Here is a 16,071-nt window from a genome sequence, read left to right on the forward strand (position 1 = left end):
TCTTCTGTTTTGATGGCTCAACCAACACACAACATATGTTACTCGCTGCGGCACTTGACTCGCTTACGCCACCGTATGTCTCTGATCATGAGCGCCCCTAGCGTGAGGCACGAGAACTGTTTGCCTCACCTTGGACTTTTTTTCTCTGCTGTTTTGATGGCTCAACCAACACACAAAACATGTTACTCGCCGCGGCACTTGACTCGCTTACGCTACTGTATGTCTCTGATCATGAGCGCCCCTAGCATGAGGCACGAGAACTGTTTGCCTCACCTTGGACTTTTTTTCTCTTCTGTTTTGAGGGCTCAACCAACACACAACATATGTTACTCGCTGCGGCACTTGACTCGCTTACGCCACCATATGTCTCTGATCATGAGCGCCCCTAGCGTGAGGCACGAGAACTGTTTGCCTCACCTTGGACTTTTTTTCTCTGCCGTTTTGATGGTTCAACCAACACACAAAACATGTTACTCGCCGCGGCATTTGACTCACTTACGCTACCGTATGGCTCTGATCATGAGCTTCCCTAGCGTGAGGCACGAGAACTGTTTGCCTCACCTTGGACTTTTTTTCTCTGCCGTTTTGATGGCTCAACCAACACACTAAACATGTTACTCGCCGCGGCACTTGACTCGCTTACGCCACCGTATGTCTCTGATCATGAGCGCCCCTAGCGTGAGGCACGAAAACTGTTTGCCTCACCGTGGACTTTTTTTCTCTGCTGTTTTGATGGCTCAACCAACACACAAAACATGTTACTCGCCGCGGCACTTTACTCGCTTAAGCCACCGTATGTCTCTGATCATGAGCGCCCCTAGCGTGAGGCACGAGAACTGTTTGCCTCCCCTCAGACTTTTTCCCCTGCCGTTCAACACACCAGACAAGAACGCGCTCTAGCCGCACGGCAGACAGAAAAGTTTACGAGGGATTGCGAAAATTGGTGAAGCTAAATGAAAATTAAAAACTAACAATTACAATTATTCTATCATTATATATTTTATTTCCTTTCATGATCACAGGTGAGGCACTGCCTCCCCTCACTGCACGCCACTGGGACACACGTGTGTGTGTGTGTGTGTGTGTGTGTGTGTGTGTGTGTGGGGAGTCATTAAAAGGGAGTTAAAATAGAGTCGTTTATTAAGGAAGAGACATACACCTTTTACATGACTTCCAGTACAAGACACACTTTAATACCATGGATGTGGATCTATAAAATCTTTTGACATTCAGTGGTCTTCAGTTCATTAATAGGATCGTATTTACCATTTTTGTCATGACATAACTCAATAAACCATGGTTAAATTTGCTATGAAAACACCACACGTTGCTCTGGTGTTGAGGTATCGGATTCAACCGTGGGATTGTCGCTGGGAGAGAGCCGAGTTCTTCACTGACCGCCACTACAACCCACACACTCAACTCAAAGCTGTCCTAATGTTTGCTGAGCTAACGAGACCCGGCTGAGGTTGGCGGCTGTCCAAAGAGCGATAAGATGATGAGGGACCAGACGGCGGACGGCTCTGGTCGTGTGACGCCCCCTGACCCCGGCGGTCTGGCGGCTGCTCGCCAGCGGAGTGGCGTCCACACGCGGTCCGTTACACTTGAAAGCCGCTCTGTTGGATGTGGTGGAACTGCAGGCGCAGGGATTGGATGCTGCTTATGATCCTCCTCTGGTGGCCGATCAGGCAGATCCCGATTCGCCGGATGTCGCTGAGGGAGAAAAGCAGTTTGAGTGGAATTGTTCGAAAAACAGCAACAGTATTTGGGAGGATTTACTTCCTAAAGGTTCGGCGACAATGAACATTTTCTCTTAAGAAACAATTCATGGTAATGCTTTCCCTCACCACCTTGTAATTCACTCACCACCATCTGCCCAGCAGGCACAAGACGTTGAAACATACTTGCCAACCCTGCCGGATTTTCAGCGCCTCTCCCGAAAACCTCCCAGGACAATTTTTATCCCGAAAATCTCCTGAAATTCAGGCGGAGCTGGAGGCCACGCCCCCTCCAGCTCCATGCGGACCTGAGTGACGTGTCCACAGCCTGTTTTCACGTCCGCTTGCCCACAATATAAACAGCGTGTCTGCCCAATGATGTTAAAACTGTAGAATGAGGGCGAGTTCTTGGTTTCTTCTGTGGGTTTATTGTTAGGCAGTTTCATTAACGTCCTCCCAGCGCGGTAACAACACACAACAACAGCAGTCATGTTTTCGTCTACCGTAAAGCAGTTCGTCTGCCATAAACAGCAATGTCGTGACACTCTTAAACAGGACGATACTGCCGTCCACTGTACATGCATATGTGACAATAACATCTACAGCTTTTAGAAAGTGCAGTGAAGGTCTTTCTCAGGAAGCAAAGATTGACCGGTTTTGGGCCATGCTAGGGAGAGATGGAAGATTCCAGCTCGGTTGGTAGAGTGGCCGTGCCAGCAACCTGAGGGTTGCAGGTTCAATTCCCGCTTGTGCCATCCTAGTTACTGCCGTTGTGTCCTTGGGCAAGACACTTTACCCACCTGCTCCCAGTGCCACCCACACTGGTTTAAATGTAACTCAGATATTGGGTGTCACTATGTAAAAGCGCTTTGAGTCACTTGAGAAAAGCGCTATATAAATATAATTCACTTCACTTCACTTCACTAGTGCATTTGATGAAAGCACTTTTGTGCGTGCCACACAGCAATGCATCATCAGAGAGGGTGTTCATTATGGTTAAAAATAGTGACAGAGAATAGAACAAGAATGGACAATTCAACCCTTAACTCAACAATGACTAGATGAGTGTTATGTGTGTGTATATGTGTAAATAAATGAACACTGAAATTCAAGTATTTCTCTTGATATATATCCATCCATCCATTTTCTACCGCTTATTCCCTTTCGAGGTCGCGGGGGGCGCTGGCGCCTATCTCAGCTACAATTGGGCGGAAGGCAGGGTACACCCTGGACAAGTCGCCACCTCATCGCAGGGTCAACACAGATAGACAGACAACATTCACACTCACATTCACACACTAGGGACCATTTAGTGTTGCCAATCAACCTATCCCCAGGTGCATGTCTTTGGAAGTGGGAGGGGCCTATCCCCAGGTGCATGTCTTTGGAAGTGGGAGGAAGCCGGAGTACCCGGAGGGAACCCACGCATTCACGGGGAGAACATGCAAACTCCACACAGAAAGATCCCGAGCCTGGATTTGAACCCAGGACTGCAGGAACTTCGTATTGTGAGGCAGACGCACTAACCCCTCTGCCACCGTGAAGCTCCTTGATATATATATATATATAGATATATATATATATATATCCATCCATCCATCCATCCATTTTCTACCGCTTATTCCCTTTCGGGGTCGCGGGGGGCGCTGGCGCCTATCTCAGCTACAATCGGGCGAAAGGCGGGGTACACCCTGGACAAGTCGCCACCTCATCGCAGGGCCAACACAGATAGACAGACAACATTCACACTCACATTCACACACTAGGGACCATTTAGTGTTGCCAATCAACCTATCCCCAGGTGTATGTCTTTGGAGGTGGGAGGGGCCTATCCCCAGGTCCATGTCTTTGGAGGTGGGAGGGGCCTATCCCCAGGTGCATGTCTTTGGAAGTGGGAGGAAGCCGGAGTACCCGGAGGGAACCCACGCATTCACGGGGAGAACATGCAAACTCCACACAGAAAGATCCCGAGCCTGGATTTGAACCCAGGACTGCAGGACCTTCGTATTGTGAGGCAGACGCACTAACCCCTCTGCCACCGTGAAGCCTATATATATATATATATATATATATATATATATATATATATATATATATATATATATATATATATAGCTAGAATTCACTGAAAGTCAAGTATTTCTTATATATATATGAAATACTTGACTTGGTGAATTCTAGCTATATACTCCTCCTTTCTTAACTACGCCACCAATCACGCCTCCACCCCACCCCACCCTCCACCTCCCGAAATCGGAGGTCTCAAGGTTGGCAAGTATGCGTTGAAACAACGTTGAGAACTTATTAAATTAGGTCCTGACGTTGAGCAACTCAAACACAACGTTGAAACAACGTGCTTTTTGACGACGTTTAATCATTCAAGTTTGGTCATTTCCTGACCATTTTTCTACAAAACTCATATAACGTTGAAACAAGATGATTTTGATGACGTACAACTTACAACGGCATTCTTTTTGGGTCTTTTCAGTGTCACCAATGCCTCAGTAAATTCACCAAAACGTCACCAAGGAGTTATTGAGTCTGTTCAGCTGATTGGACAGCCAGCTTGCGCAGCTCGTGGGTACGTGACGACGACTTCTGTTTTGTTTGAGCAGCCGTTTTACTGCCGCGTCACAGACGCCTTTGGGAAACAATTAAGGTATGTAAATAAACATCTTTCTGCGTAAATAACTCATTTCACAACGTATATATATGCCACTTATTGTGTGGTGCGGCTTATATAAAGAAAAAATGTTCTTTCTTCTATAATTTGATGCACCGGTGCGCTCTGTAGTCCGGAAAATACATTCATTTATAAAATCGCAAGTTGATTACCGCATTTTTCGGATTATAAATCGCTCCGGAGTATACGTCGAACCTGCCGAAAATGCATAATAAAGAAGGAAAAAAACATATATACGTCGTACTGGAGTATAAGTCGCATTTTGGAGGGAAATGTATTTGATAAAACTCAACACCAAGAATAGACATTTGAAAGGCAATTTAAAATAAATAAAGAATAGTGAAGAACAGGCTGAATAAGTGTAGGTTATATGAGGCATAAATAAGCAACTGCTGTGTTAACCTAACATATTATGGTAAGAGTCATTCAAATAACTATAACATATAGAACATGCTATACCTTTACCAAACTATCTCTCACTCCTAATCCATAAATCCTCGATGTTGCTTCTAAACAACTCTGCCAACTCCAGAGGTATGCGCCGCTTTCTCTTGTCCTTTTCTGCTGCATATTTCACTACATCCATCTTGGAATCTACACTACATGATTTCCTTTTCAGCGCCATTTTTGTTCAGCCCTTCTCACTTTTTATAAGTTACCGCCAACGTTGAAATGATCCATTTTAATAGCTACGGCAGTAGCATTTAGCATATAGCAGTTAGCATTCCATGACCCACAATGCACTTTTGCCATGACCCTCCCCCGCCGAATTCTTATTGGTTGATGTGTGTGTGACGATTTCTGACGTTTTCTTCGTCTCTTCCGCGAATGACATAAATAATATTACCGTATTTCCTTGAATTGCCCCTGGGGCGCTAATTCATTTAAAACCTCTTCTCACTCCGGCGTTTACCAAAGGCATGCGGTAAATGTAGGCCTGTGCTTTTAAATTTGAGTGTGATGTAAGGATATCATCATGAAAAGCACATTTAATAAAAAAAACGTTATTATGGTCTTACCTTTACTTATAAATGAAGTCCATGCGCAGCTCCTTCTGATCAAAAGCATCGATAACTTGTTTATAGAAGTCTTCTTTATCTTTCTTCAGTTTTAAAAGTCTCTCTGTCTCGATGGAGATCTTCCTTTATTACCTCCTGCTTTGATTGAAAGTCCAGTTTAGAAAACTGTTTTATTTTAGATATGTAATCCTCCATGTTAAAAGTGCAAGCGAGAGGAAAAAATAAACTCTTGCTGCTTGTTGTCACTTCTTCTGCAGCCGAGTAGTCGCAAGAAGGATCACTAGCGCCCTCTACCACCAGGAGGCGGGAGTCATTTAATGACTCATATTTGACACACGCAGCTACGGTATATTAATAAAACATAGCTGCTTACTGTTTTTTTAGCATATTCAATAGCTTGGACCTTAAATCCTACTGAATAGCTCTTAATCTTCTTCCCTTTATGCGATTTCAAATGATTGAAATCAGCCTCCTCCATTTTGAAAATGATGACAGGTGAAGTGTCACTCGTGACGTGACGAGTTTGACCCGGTGGAAATTTTAGGCAGGCGCGTATTACATACCCGGCGGCAATTCAAGGAAATACGGTATTTGATATTTTACGGTAATGTGTTAATAATTTCACACATAAGTCGCTCCGGAGTATAAGTCGCACCCCCGGCCAAACTATGAAAAAAACTGCAATTTATAGTCCGAAAAATACGGTAAATGTTTTGGAAAAACATTGCAAATTTTGTCGGCAACTTTCTGAAAAAGCTGCCGTGAAGTCAGACATTCACCAACAAAGTCCTAGACCAGGGGTCACCAACACGGGCACCAGGTCGCCCGCTGGCCTGTTCTAAAAATAGCTCAAATAGCAGCACTTACCAGTGAGCTGCCTCTATTTTTTAAATTGTATTTATTTACTAGCAAGCTGGTCTCGCTTTGCTGGACATTTTTAATTCTAAGAGAGACAAAACTCAAAAAGATTTTGAAAATACAAGAAAATATTTTAAAGACTTGGTCTTCACTTGTTTGAAAAAAAATCATTTATTTTTTTACTTTTGATTCATATAACTTTAGGAAAGACAATTTTAGAGAAAATATACAACATTAAAAATGATTTTAGGCCAGATATACCTTTTTATCTTTTAAACTCCTTCCTCTTCTTTCCTGACAATTTAAATCAATGTTCAAGTACATTTTTTTTTTTTATTGCAAATAATAATAAATACATTTAATTTAATTCTTCATTTTAGCTTCTGTTTTTTTGACAAAGAATATTTGTGAAATATTTCTTCAAACTTATTATGATTAAAATTGAAAAAAATTATTCTGGCAAAATCTTTCGAATAAATCTTATTTCAAAGTATTTTGAATTTCTTTTAAAATGTTTGTTCTGGAAAATCTAGAAGGAATAATGATTTGTCTTTGTTAGAAATATAGCTTGGTCCAATTTGTTATATATTTTAACAAAGTGCAGATTGGATTTTAACCTATTTAAAACATGTCATCAAAATTCTAAAATTAATCTTAATCAGGAAAAATTGATAATGATGTTCCATAAATAATTTTTTAAATTTCTTTAAAAAAAATTTAATTAGCTCGTTTTTCTCTCCTTTTTTTCGGTTGAATTTAGAATTTTAAAGAGTCGAAATTGAAGATAAACTATATTTCAAAATTTAATTTTCATTTTTTTCCTGTTTTCTCCTCTTTTAAACCGTTCAGTTAAGTGTTTTTTTCATTATTTATTCTGTACTAAAAACCTTCCATAAAAGGAAAAAAAATGTACAACGGAATCCATCCATTTTCTACCGCTTATTCCCTTGTGGGGTCGCGGGGGGCGCTGGCGCCTATCTCAGCTACAATCGGGCTGAAGGCGGGGTACACCCTGGACAAGTCGCCACCTCATCGCAGGGCCAACACAGATAGACAGACAACATTCACACACTAGGGCCAATTTTAGTGTTGCCAATCAACCTATCCCCAGGTGCATGTCTTTGGAAGTGGGAGGAAGCCGGAGTACCCGGAGGGAACCCACGCATTCACGGGGAGAACATGCAAACTCCACACAGAAAGATCCCTGGATTTGAACCCAGGACTGCAGGAGCTTCGTATTGTGAGGCAGACGCACTAACCCCTCTGCCACCGTGAAGCCCATGTACAACGGAATGAAAGACAGAAATACCAATTTCCATCCATTTTCTACCGCTTATTTCCTTTCGGGGTCGCGGGGGGCGCTGGCGCCTATCTCAGCTACAATCGGGCGGGAGGCAGGGTACACCCTGGACAAGTCGCCACCTCATCACAGGGCCAACACAGATTGACGGACAACATTCACACTCACATTCACACACTAGGGACCCATCCATCCATTTTCTACTGCTTATTCCCTTTTTTTTGGGGTCGCGCTGGCGCTTATCTCATCTACAATCGGGCGGAAAGCGGGGTACACCCTGGACAAGTCGCCACCTTATCGCAGGGCCAACATTCACACTCACATTCACACACTAGGGACCATTTTTTATGTGTATATATATAGATTTATTTATTTAAGGTAAATTGAGCAAATTGGCTATTTCTGGCAATTTATTTAAGTGTGTATCAAACTGGTAGCCCTTGGCATTAATCAGTACCCAAGAATAGCTCTTGGTTTCAAAAAGGTTGGTGACCCCTGTCCTAGAGGGACTGAGGAGCGCCAGGGTCTAGAAGTGGGGAGCGCTCACTCACTCTATGCTCATGGTTGCTATGGCATCCAGCGTGGTGTATCCTGCAGCAATGAAGTTGTTCTTGTATTGGCTCATCTTGATGGAGTCCAGCCAGTCTCCGATGGAGATGAAGAGCGGGTAGTCGGGCAAGTCGTCTGGAGACTCGGAGAAACTAAGACAAGCAGAAGGATTAGAGGGCATGAATATTTCATATGCTGTGGAGGACCACCCGTGATGCTGGACATATTTAATAAGCTCATCAAATTCACGCTGCAGAAACACACCTAACACATTTCTCAAGGCGCTTTACGTTTTGCTTCCATGCTGGGAAGACATTTTAAAGTCCACATTAAGGATGACGAGGCAGTTATTTGTCGTTCTTTTCCTCACTCGGACCACTTTTGGAGTATTACAAAGTGATATTGTAGACATCTTCAGGCTAAACAATCAATAATCTGTATTTTATTTTGAAACCCCTCACTTTAAGTTTTTTGTTTTTTCTTTACACTTTTTTGTCATATATTTTTATTATATAAAAAAAGAACCACCCTGTGTGAATAATTTTTTTTTTATAAATTATGTGGAGCCAAATATAAATAGTTGGAATGATGAAAAAAAGTTGAAATTATGAGCTAAAAGTTATAAATAGGAGTTAAAAGTCAGAAATATAGAAAGTCGATATTATGAAATAAAAATTATGTGATTAAACATCAAAATTATGATATAACATAATTGACATTACGATGTATTCCATTTTTTCTACCGCTTATTCCCTTTCGGGAATTACGATGTAAAATAATTAAAATTATGAGATAAAATAATTAAGATGACACAAACTTAGAATTTTTTTTGTTTTGTTTTTTTTACACAATTTTTTTTTTTGGACTAAGCAGAATTTTATGTTGAGACCCCGCCGACCAAACACGTTTATTTATTGTATTTATTTATTTACATTTTAAATGTTTTATGTATCCATCCATCCATTTTCTACCGCTTATTCCCTTTCGGGGACGCGGGGGGCGCTGGCGCCTATCTCAGCTACAATCGGGCGGAAGGCGGGGTACACCCTGGACAAGTCGCCACCTCATCGCAGGGCCAACACAGATAGACAGACAACATTCACACTCACATTCACACACTAGGGACCATTTAGTGTTGCCAATCAACCTATCCCCAGGTGCATGTCTTTGGAGGTGGGAGGAAGCCGGAGTACCCGGAGGGAACCCACGCATTCACGGGGAGAACATGCAAACTCCACACAGAAAGATCCCGAGCCTGGATTTGAACCCAGGACTGCAGGACCTTCGTATTGTGAGGCAGACGCACTAACCCCTCTGCCACCGTGAAGCCCATGTTTTATGTAATTAAATTAGATTATTTCTACATTTAAGTAATATTTAGACTTTTTTTTTAATCTCATAATTGTACATTTTCATCTCATAATCTAATTACCATAGGGATACTTTTTTTTTATTAGCGATTGATTGATTGAAACTTTTATTATTAGATTGCACAGTACAGTACATATTCCGTACAATTGACCACTAAATGGTAACACCCCAATAAGTTTTTCAACTTGTTTAAGTCGGGGTTCACGTTAATCAATTCATATAATACATAGGAAGTCCAAATTATATATACATTATATATATATATATATAAAAAAAAGAATATATATATATATTTGTGTATACATATGTATGTTTTACACTTTTGAATGTATTTATTTGTGTGCCCTAAAAATAATTAAGTTTGACACCCCCTTAAAAAAAAAAAAAAAGTCAAAGCTAGCTGGCTAAATTGGAACCCTATGCAAAATTTCTTTGTACAATTATGAAACATTTTTTTTTGTTTTTATTATATACAAAAGCAACCACCCTGTGTCCTCTGTGAATTAAAATAATAATAATAGTCACTGCCGTTGTGTCCTTGGGCAAGACACTTTACCCACCTGCTCCCAGTGCCACCCACACTGCTTTAAATGTAACTTAGATATTGGGTTTCACTATGTAAAGCGCTTTGAGTCACTAGAGAAAAGCGCTATATAAATATAATTCACTTCACTACTTAGATTTCACTTTTTGCAGCGTGCTTAGAGATTTTGTGAAGCTATGCTGAAACGGACCACACTGATACGGTCAGTGATGGAGCAGGAGGGGGCTGGGAAAACATTACCGACCTGTTGGTGTCGTTGACCAGGGTGAGCAGACCGCTGGGGTTGATGATGAGTTTGTCCAGGAAACAAAGCACGTTGTTGAACGGCGGCCGCTGGCCTGGCTCCTTCTGCCAGCAGTGCAACATGAGCTGGTGCAGAGTGACGGGGCAGCCCATGGGTGCAGGTAACCGGTACCCTTCCTCCATAGATAGAACCACCTGGGAGCCATGGGGGAAAAGAAGAGAAGGCGTGGGCGTGTGGGCGGCGTCCGTCTGATTAGCATAACTTACGTCTTGATTGGACATCTCCCAATAAGGCCTCTCGCCGTACGAGGTGACTTCCCACATGACGATGCCGTAACTCCACACGTCGCTGGCCGAGGAGAACTTCCCGTAGGCGATGGCCTCGGGTGCCGTCCAGCGTATGGGGATCTTCCCCCCCTGGCGGTCAGAGTAAAACTGAATCATCTTTAAGGATGCAGAACTGGGGGAGGGGCGTCCGTGGTGCGGGCGGCGCCCATGAAAACCCACATTCACTGTCGCCGTGTAGGCCGCCTCCGCGTCCTCGCCCATGACCCGGGACATGCCGAAGTCCGACACCTTGCACACCAGGTTTTGGTCCACCAAGATGTTGCGGGCCGCCAGGTCTCTGTGAACGTAGCCCATCTCGGAGAGGTAGGCCATGCCCGCCGCCACGCCGCGCATCATGCCCACCAGCTGCAGCACCGTGAACTGCCCGTCACGCGTCTGCAAGGGGGGGACATTTCAATGTTGCACAGGAAGTAGGACAAGTACTGTATAACAGTGGTCCCCAACCACCCATTGGTACCTGGGCGCAGAAGAATTTTTTATTATTATTATTATTATTTTTATTAAATCAACATAAGAAACACAAGATACACTTCACAATTAGTGCACCAACCCAAAAAAACTCCCTTTTTCATGACAAAAATAAATAAATAAATAAACCCCCCCCCCCTCCCGCCAGGCCGCGGGACAAATCAAGCGTTGACCGGTCCGCAGCTACAAAAAAGTTGGGGACCACTGCTGTAAAATATATATTTTTACTAACGGACTTTGATGGGTGAGTTAAATAAATAAATGCATCACATTGCCACACTGGTTAATACAATAAATAAGTCAATAATCATTCAAATATTGAATTAAATGTGGAATATTTCAAACTCAAAATATTTAATCAATACAGCAATTCATTTTTTTACAATTTTTTTAATCTGTTTTAATATGTGAAAATTGAAAATATTGAACAAATATCACTTCACATTAAAGTAATTAATGACACGTGTATTTATTTGAATTATTTATTTTATTTTATATGTTTTATTTAGTAAAATTTGATTATTTATACATTTAAGTAATATTCAAAGATATATACAGTGTATTTATATTATATATATACAGTATATATATATATACACACTCTATAGTACATATATATATATAATAATTTTGACTTCCTATGTATCGCTAATAAAAAAATATCCCTATGGTAATTCAATTATAACATAAAAATTTACAATTATGAGATTAAAAAAAAAAGTAAAAATTATGAATAAATGGTCAATATTATGAGAACAGTAGTCCAAATTATGAGATAAGAAAGTCGAAATTCCTAGTCATCACTATAGAGATACAAATTTAAAATTATGAGTGAAGAAAGTCATGATTCTGAGATAAAAAGTTGTAATTATGAGATAAAAAGTCAAAATTATGAGTTAAGAATGTCATGATTCCGATATAAAAAGTTGTAATTATGAGATAAAAATGCATAATTATGAGATAAGAAAGTCGAAATTATTAGATAGTCATCATTATAGAGATACAAATTTAAAATTATGAGTGAAGAAAGTCATGATTCTGAGATAAAAAGTTGTAATTATGAGATAAAAAAGTCAAAATTATGAGTTAAGAATGTCATGATTCCAAGATAAAAAATTGTAATTATGAGATAAAAAGGCATAATTATGAGATAAGAAAGTCGAAAAAATTAGTCATCATTATAGAGATACAAATTTAAAATTATGAGTGAACAAAGTAATAATTATGAGATCAAACGTCTTAATTATGAAATAAAAAGTCAAAATTATGAGTTAAGAATGTCATGATTCTGAGATAAAAAGTTGTAATTATGAGATAAAAAGTCAAAATCATGAGTTAAGAAAGTCAATCATGAAATAAAAAGGCGTAATTATGAGATAGAAAGTGGTAATTATCAGATAAAAGTCATGATTATGATAAAAAGTCCAAATTATATAATAAGAAAGTCATTTATGAGATACATAATCGAATTTCAGAAAGTGAAAATGATGAGATAAAAAGTCAAGTTTGTGACTTTGTATCTAATATTTAAAGTCATATTTATGAAAGACAAACAAGTCTTAAACATGAGATAGAAAGATAAACATTTGAAATGATAATGGTGAATTTTTGTCTCAGAATTTCGACTTTTTATCTCATAATCATGACTTTTTAGATCATATTTGACTTAACTGTGGTTTTTTTTTCGTTTGTTTTTTGGTGTAGAAAACAGACTTCCATTATTATCAGCTTTAAAGTTGACAAAAAGGAGAACGGCTGCAACAAAAGTGGACAAGAAGGTATGATAATGATGATGATGATGATGATGATGATGATGATGATGTCGTGATGTGTTCAAACCCGGAGGAAAGAATCCAGCGCTCCGTTCGCCATGTACTCCACTACGATCATCACTGGCCTGCCTGGGGAGACACCTCAGTCAGTGAAGGCAGCACACACACACACACACACACACACACACACACACACACACACACACACACACACACACACACACACACACACACACACACACACACACACACACACACACACAGACAGACAGACAGACAGCATCTTACTCTTGGTGACCACTCCTTCCAGCCTGATGATGTTGGTGCTGTTAAATTGTCCCATGATGGATGCTTCACGTAAAAAGTCTCTCCTCTGCTGCTCCATGTATCCTCCCTTCAGCGTCTTTATGGCCACCGCCATGTCCAACCTGGAGGGCGTGCGTAGACGGCCGCTACACACCTCGCCAAATTCACCTGCATGTACACACACGTACACACATGTACACACATGTACACACACGCAGTATACATGTCAACAAACAGTATACATAAGTACACATACAGTACACACATGTACACACACAGTATACACATACAGTATACACATGTACACATACAGTATACACATGCAAATTTACAGTATACATAAGTACACATACAGTACACACATGTACACACACAGTATACACATACAGTACACACATGTACACATACAGTATACACATGTAAATTTACGTATACATAAGTACACATACAGTACACACATGTACTCATACAGTATACACATGTAAATTTACAGTATACATAAGTATACATACAGTACACACATGTACACACACAGTATACACATACAGTACACACATGTACACATACAGTATACACATGCAAATTTACAGTATACATAAGTACACATACAGTATACACATGCAGTACACACATGTACACATACAGTATACACATGCAAATTTACAGTATACATAAGTACACATACAGTACACACATGTACACACACAGTATACACATACAGTACACACATGTACACATACAGTATACACATGTAAATTTACAGTATACATAAGTATACATACAGTACACACATGTACACACACAGTATACACATACAGTACACACATGTACACATACAGTATACACATGCAAATTTACAGTATACATAAGTACACATACAGTATACACATGCAGTACACACATGTACACATACAGTATACACATGCAAATTTACAGTATACATAAGTACACATACAGTACACACATACAGTACACACATGTACACATACAGTATACACATGTCAATTTACAGTATACACATGCAAATTTACAGTATACATAAGTACACATAAAGTACACACATGTACACACACAGTATACACATAGAGTACACACATGTACACATACAGTATACACATGTAAATTTACGTATACATAAGTACACATACAGTACACACATGTACTCATACAGTATACACATGTAAATTTACAGTATACATAAGTACACATACAGTACACACAGTATACACATAGAGTACACACATGTACACATACAGTATACACATGTAAATTTACGTATACATAAGTACACATACAGTACACACATGTACTCATACAGTATACACATGTAAATTTACAGTATACATAAGTACACATACAGTACACACATGTACACACACAGTATACACATACAGTACACACATGTACACATACAGTATACACATGTAAATGTACGTATACATAAGTACACATACAGTACACACATGTACTCATACAGTATACACATATAAATTTACAGTATACATAAGTACTCATACAGTATACACATGTAAATGTACAGTATACATAAGTACACATACAGTATACATAAGTACACATACAGTATACACATACAGTATACACATGTACATTTACAGTATACATAAGTACACATACAGTATACACATACAGTACACACATGTACACACACAGTACACACATGTAAATTTACAGTATACATAAGTACACATACAGTATACACACATAAATATTCAGTATACATTTCTTGCAGTTTTTATTCCATGAAAACTAAAGTATTTCTAAAGTTATACATAAAGTAACAATACAAATAACAAATAATAATAATAATTTGTTATTTGTGGTATACTATTGATGACTGTTGATTATTTTTCAAAATTATGAGAAAGTCCAAATTTTATTAGATAAAAATGTCAAAATTATTAACTACAAAACAATTATTATGAGATAAAAAGTTAAAATATAAAACATTGACATTATGAAATAAAGTCAAAATTATACACAACACAGATATACACATAATAATAAATAATAATAATAATAATTTATTATTTGTGGCATACTACTGATGACTGTTGATTTTTTTTTTTCAAAATGATGAGAAAGTCAAAGTTCTGAAAAAAACAGTTTAAATGAGATACTAAACAGTCGAAGTTTGAGTTTAAAAGTCAAAATTATACAATAAAGAGTAGAAATGATGAGCTAAAAAGTGAAAATTATGAGATAAGTCATAAGTATGAGCTAAAAATGAAATTATTAACTAAAAAGTCATGATTGTGAGAGAAAAAGTAAAACTATAAAAAGTTGAAATGATAAAATAAGGTTGAAATTATGTAATAAAAGTCAAAATTATGAGATAAAAATCAAAACTATGAAATAAAAATATGAATTAGAAGATGAGAAGTTAAAATTATGATATAAAAAATCTAAACTATAAAATGAGAAAATCATAATTATGAGATAAAAAGTTGAATTTATGAGATAAAAATGTCAAATGTACTAACTAAAAAGTCATGAATATAAGATAAAAAGTTAAAATATAAATAGTTGAAATGATAAAATAATGTAAAAATTATACATAACATAATACACATAATAAATAATAATAGAAATAATTTGTTATTGGTGGTATATTACTGCTGACTGTTGATTTCCCCCCCAAATTATGAGAAACTCCAAATTCTGACAAAAAAGTCAAAGTTATGAGATCAACCAAAGTCGAAATTTGAGTTCAAAAGTCAAAATGATGTAAGAACAAGTACTAAATAGTCCTTTCAGACACGTGATTTAGGGCTATATAAATAAAAATTGATTGATGATTGATTGATTGAAATATGAGATACAGAGCTAAAATTATGAGATAAAAAGTCAGAACTATGAAATAAAAATCAGATT

The 16,071-nt window shown here is 38.6% G+C and overlaps 1 protein-coding gene and 1 long non-coding RNA gene across 6 annotated transcripts in view; one reads left to right on the forward strand and one right to left on the reverse strand.

The window, feature by feature from the left end:
• Positions 1 to 1,122: 1,122 nt before the first annotated feature.
• LOC133542827 (ephrin type-A receptor 6-like) overlaps positions 1,123 to 16,071 on the reverse strand; it is a 223,251-nt gene continuing 208,302 nt past the window's right edge. Inside the window, exons 14-21 of one of the 5 annotated variants that reach the window (XM_061887019.1) lie at positions 13,162 to 13,347; positions 12,941 to 13,002; positions 12,773 to 12,856; positions 10,793 to 11,008; positions 10,553 to 10,702; positions 10,287 to 10,480; positions 8,130 to 8,279; positions 1,123 to 1,713 (exon numbers count right to left, since the gene is read on the reverse strand). In XM_061887019.1, the coding sequence (XP_061743003.1) occupies positions 1,599 to 1,713; positions 8,130 to 8,279; positions 10,287 to 10,480; positions 10,553 to 10,702; positions 10,793 to 11,008; positions 12,773 to 12,856; positions 12,941 to 13,002; positions 13,162 to 13,347 (1,157 nt within the window). In that variant the 3' untranslated portion in view covers positions 1,123 to 1,598. Of the gene's footprint in view, positions 1,714 to 8,129; positions 8,280 to 10,286; positions 10,481 to 10,552; positions 11,009 to 12,772; positions 12,857 to 12,940; positions 13,003 to 13,161; positions 13,348 to 16,071 lie in introns of all 5 variants that reach the window. The other 4 variants (XM_061887017.1, XM_061887022.1, XM_061887021.1 and 1 more) reach the window with 4 other exon arrangements.
• LOC133542828 (uncharacterized) overlaps positions 12,802 to 16,071 on the forward strand; it is a 58,883-nt gene continuing 55,613 nt past the window's right edge. The window contains exon 1 of the long non-coding RNA XR_009804221.1: positions 12,802 to 12,879. This is a non-coding gene — a long non-coding RNA (uncharacterized LOC133542828). The remainder of the gene's footprint in view (positions 12,880 to 16,071) is intronic.

This window comes from Nerophis ophidion, linkage group LG25 (genome assembly GCF_033978795.1).
Source record: "Nerophis ophidion isolate RoL-2023_Sa linkage group LG25, RoL_Noph_v1.0, whole genome shotgun sequence".
Lineage (NCBI taxonomy): Eukaryota > Metazoa > Chordata > Actinopteri > Syngnathiformes > Syngnathidae > Nerophis > Nerophis ophidion.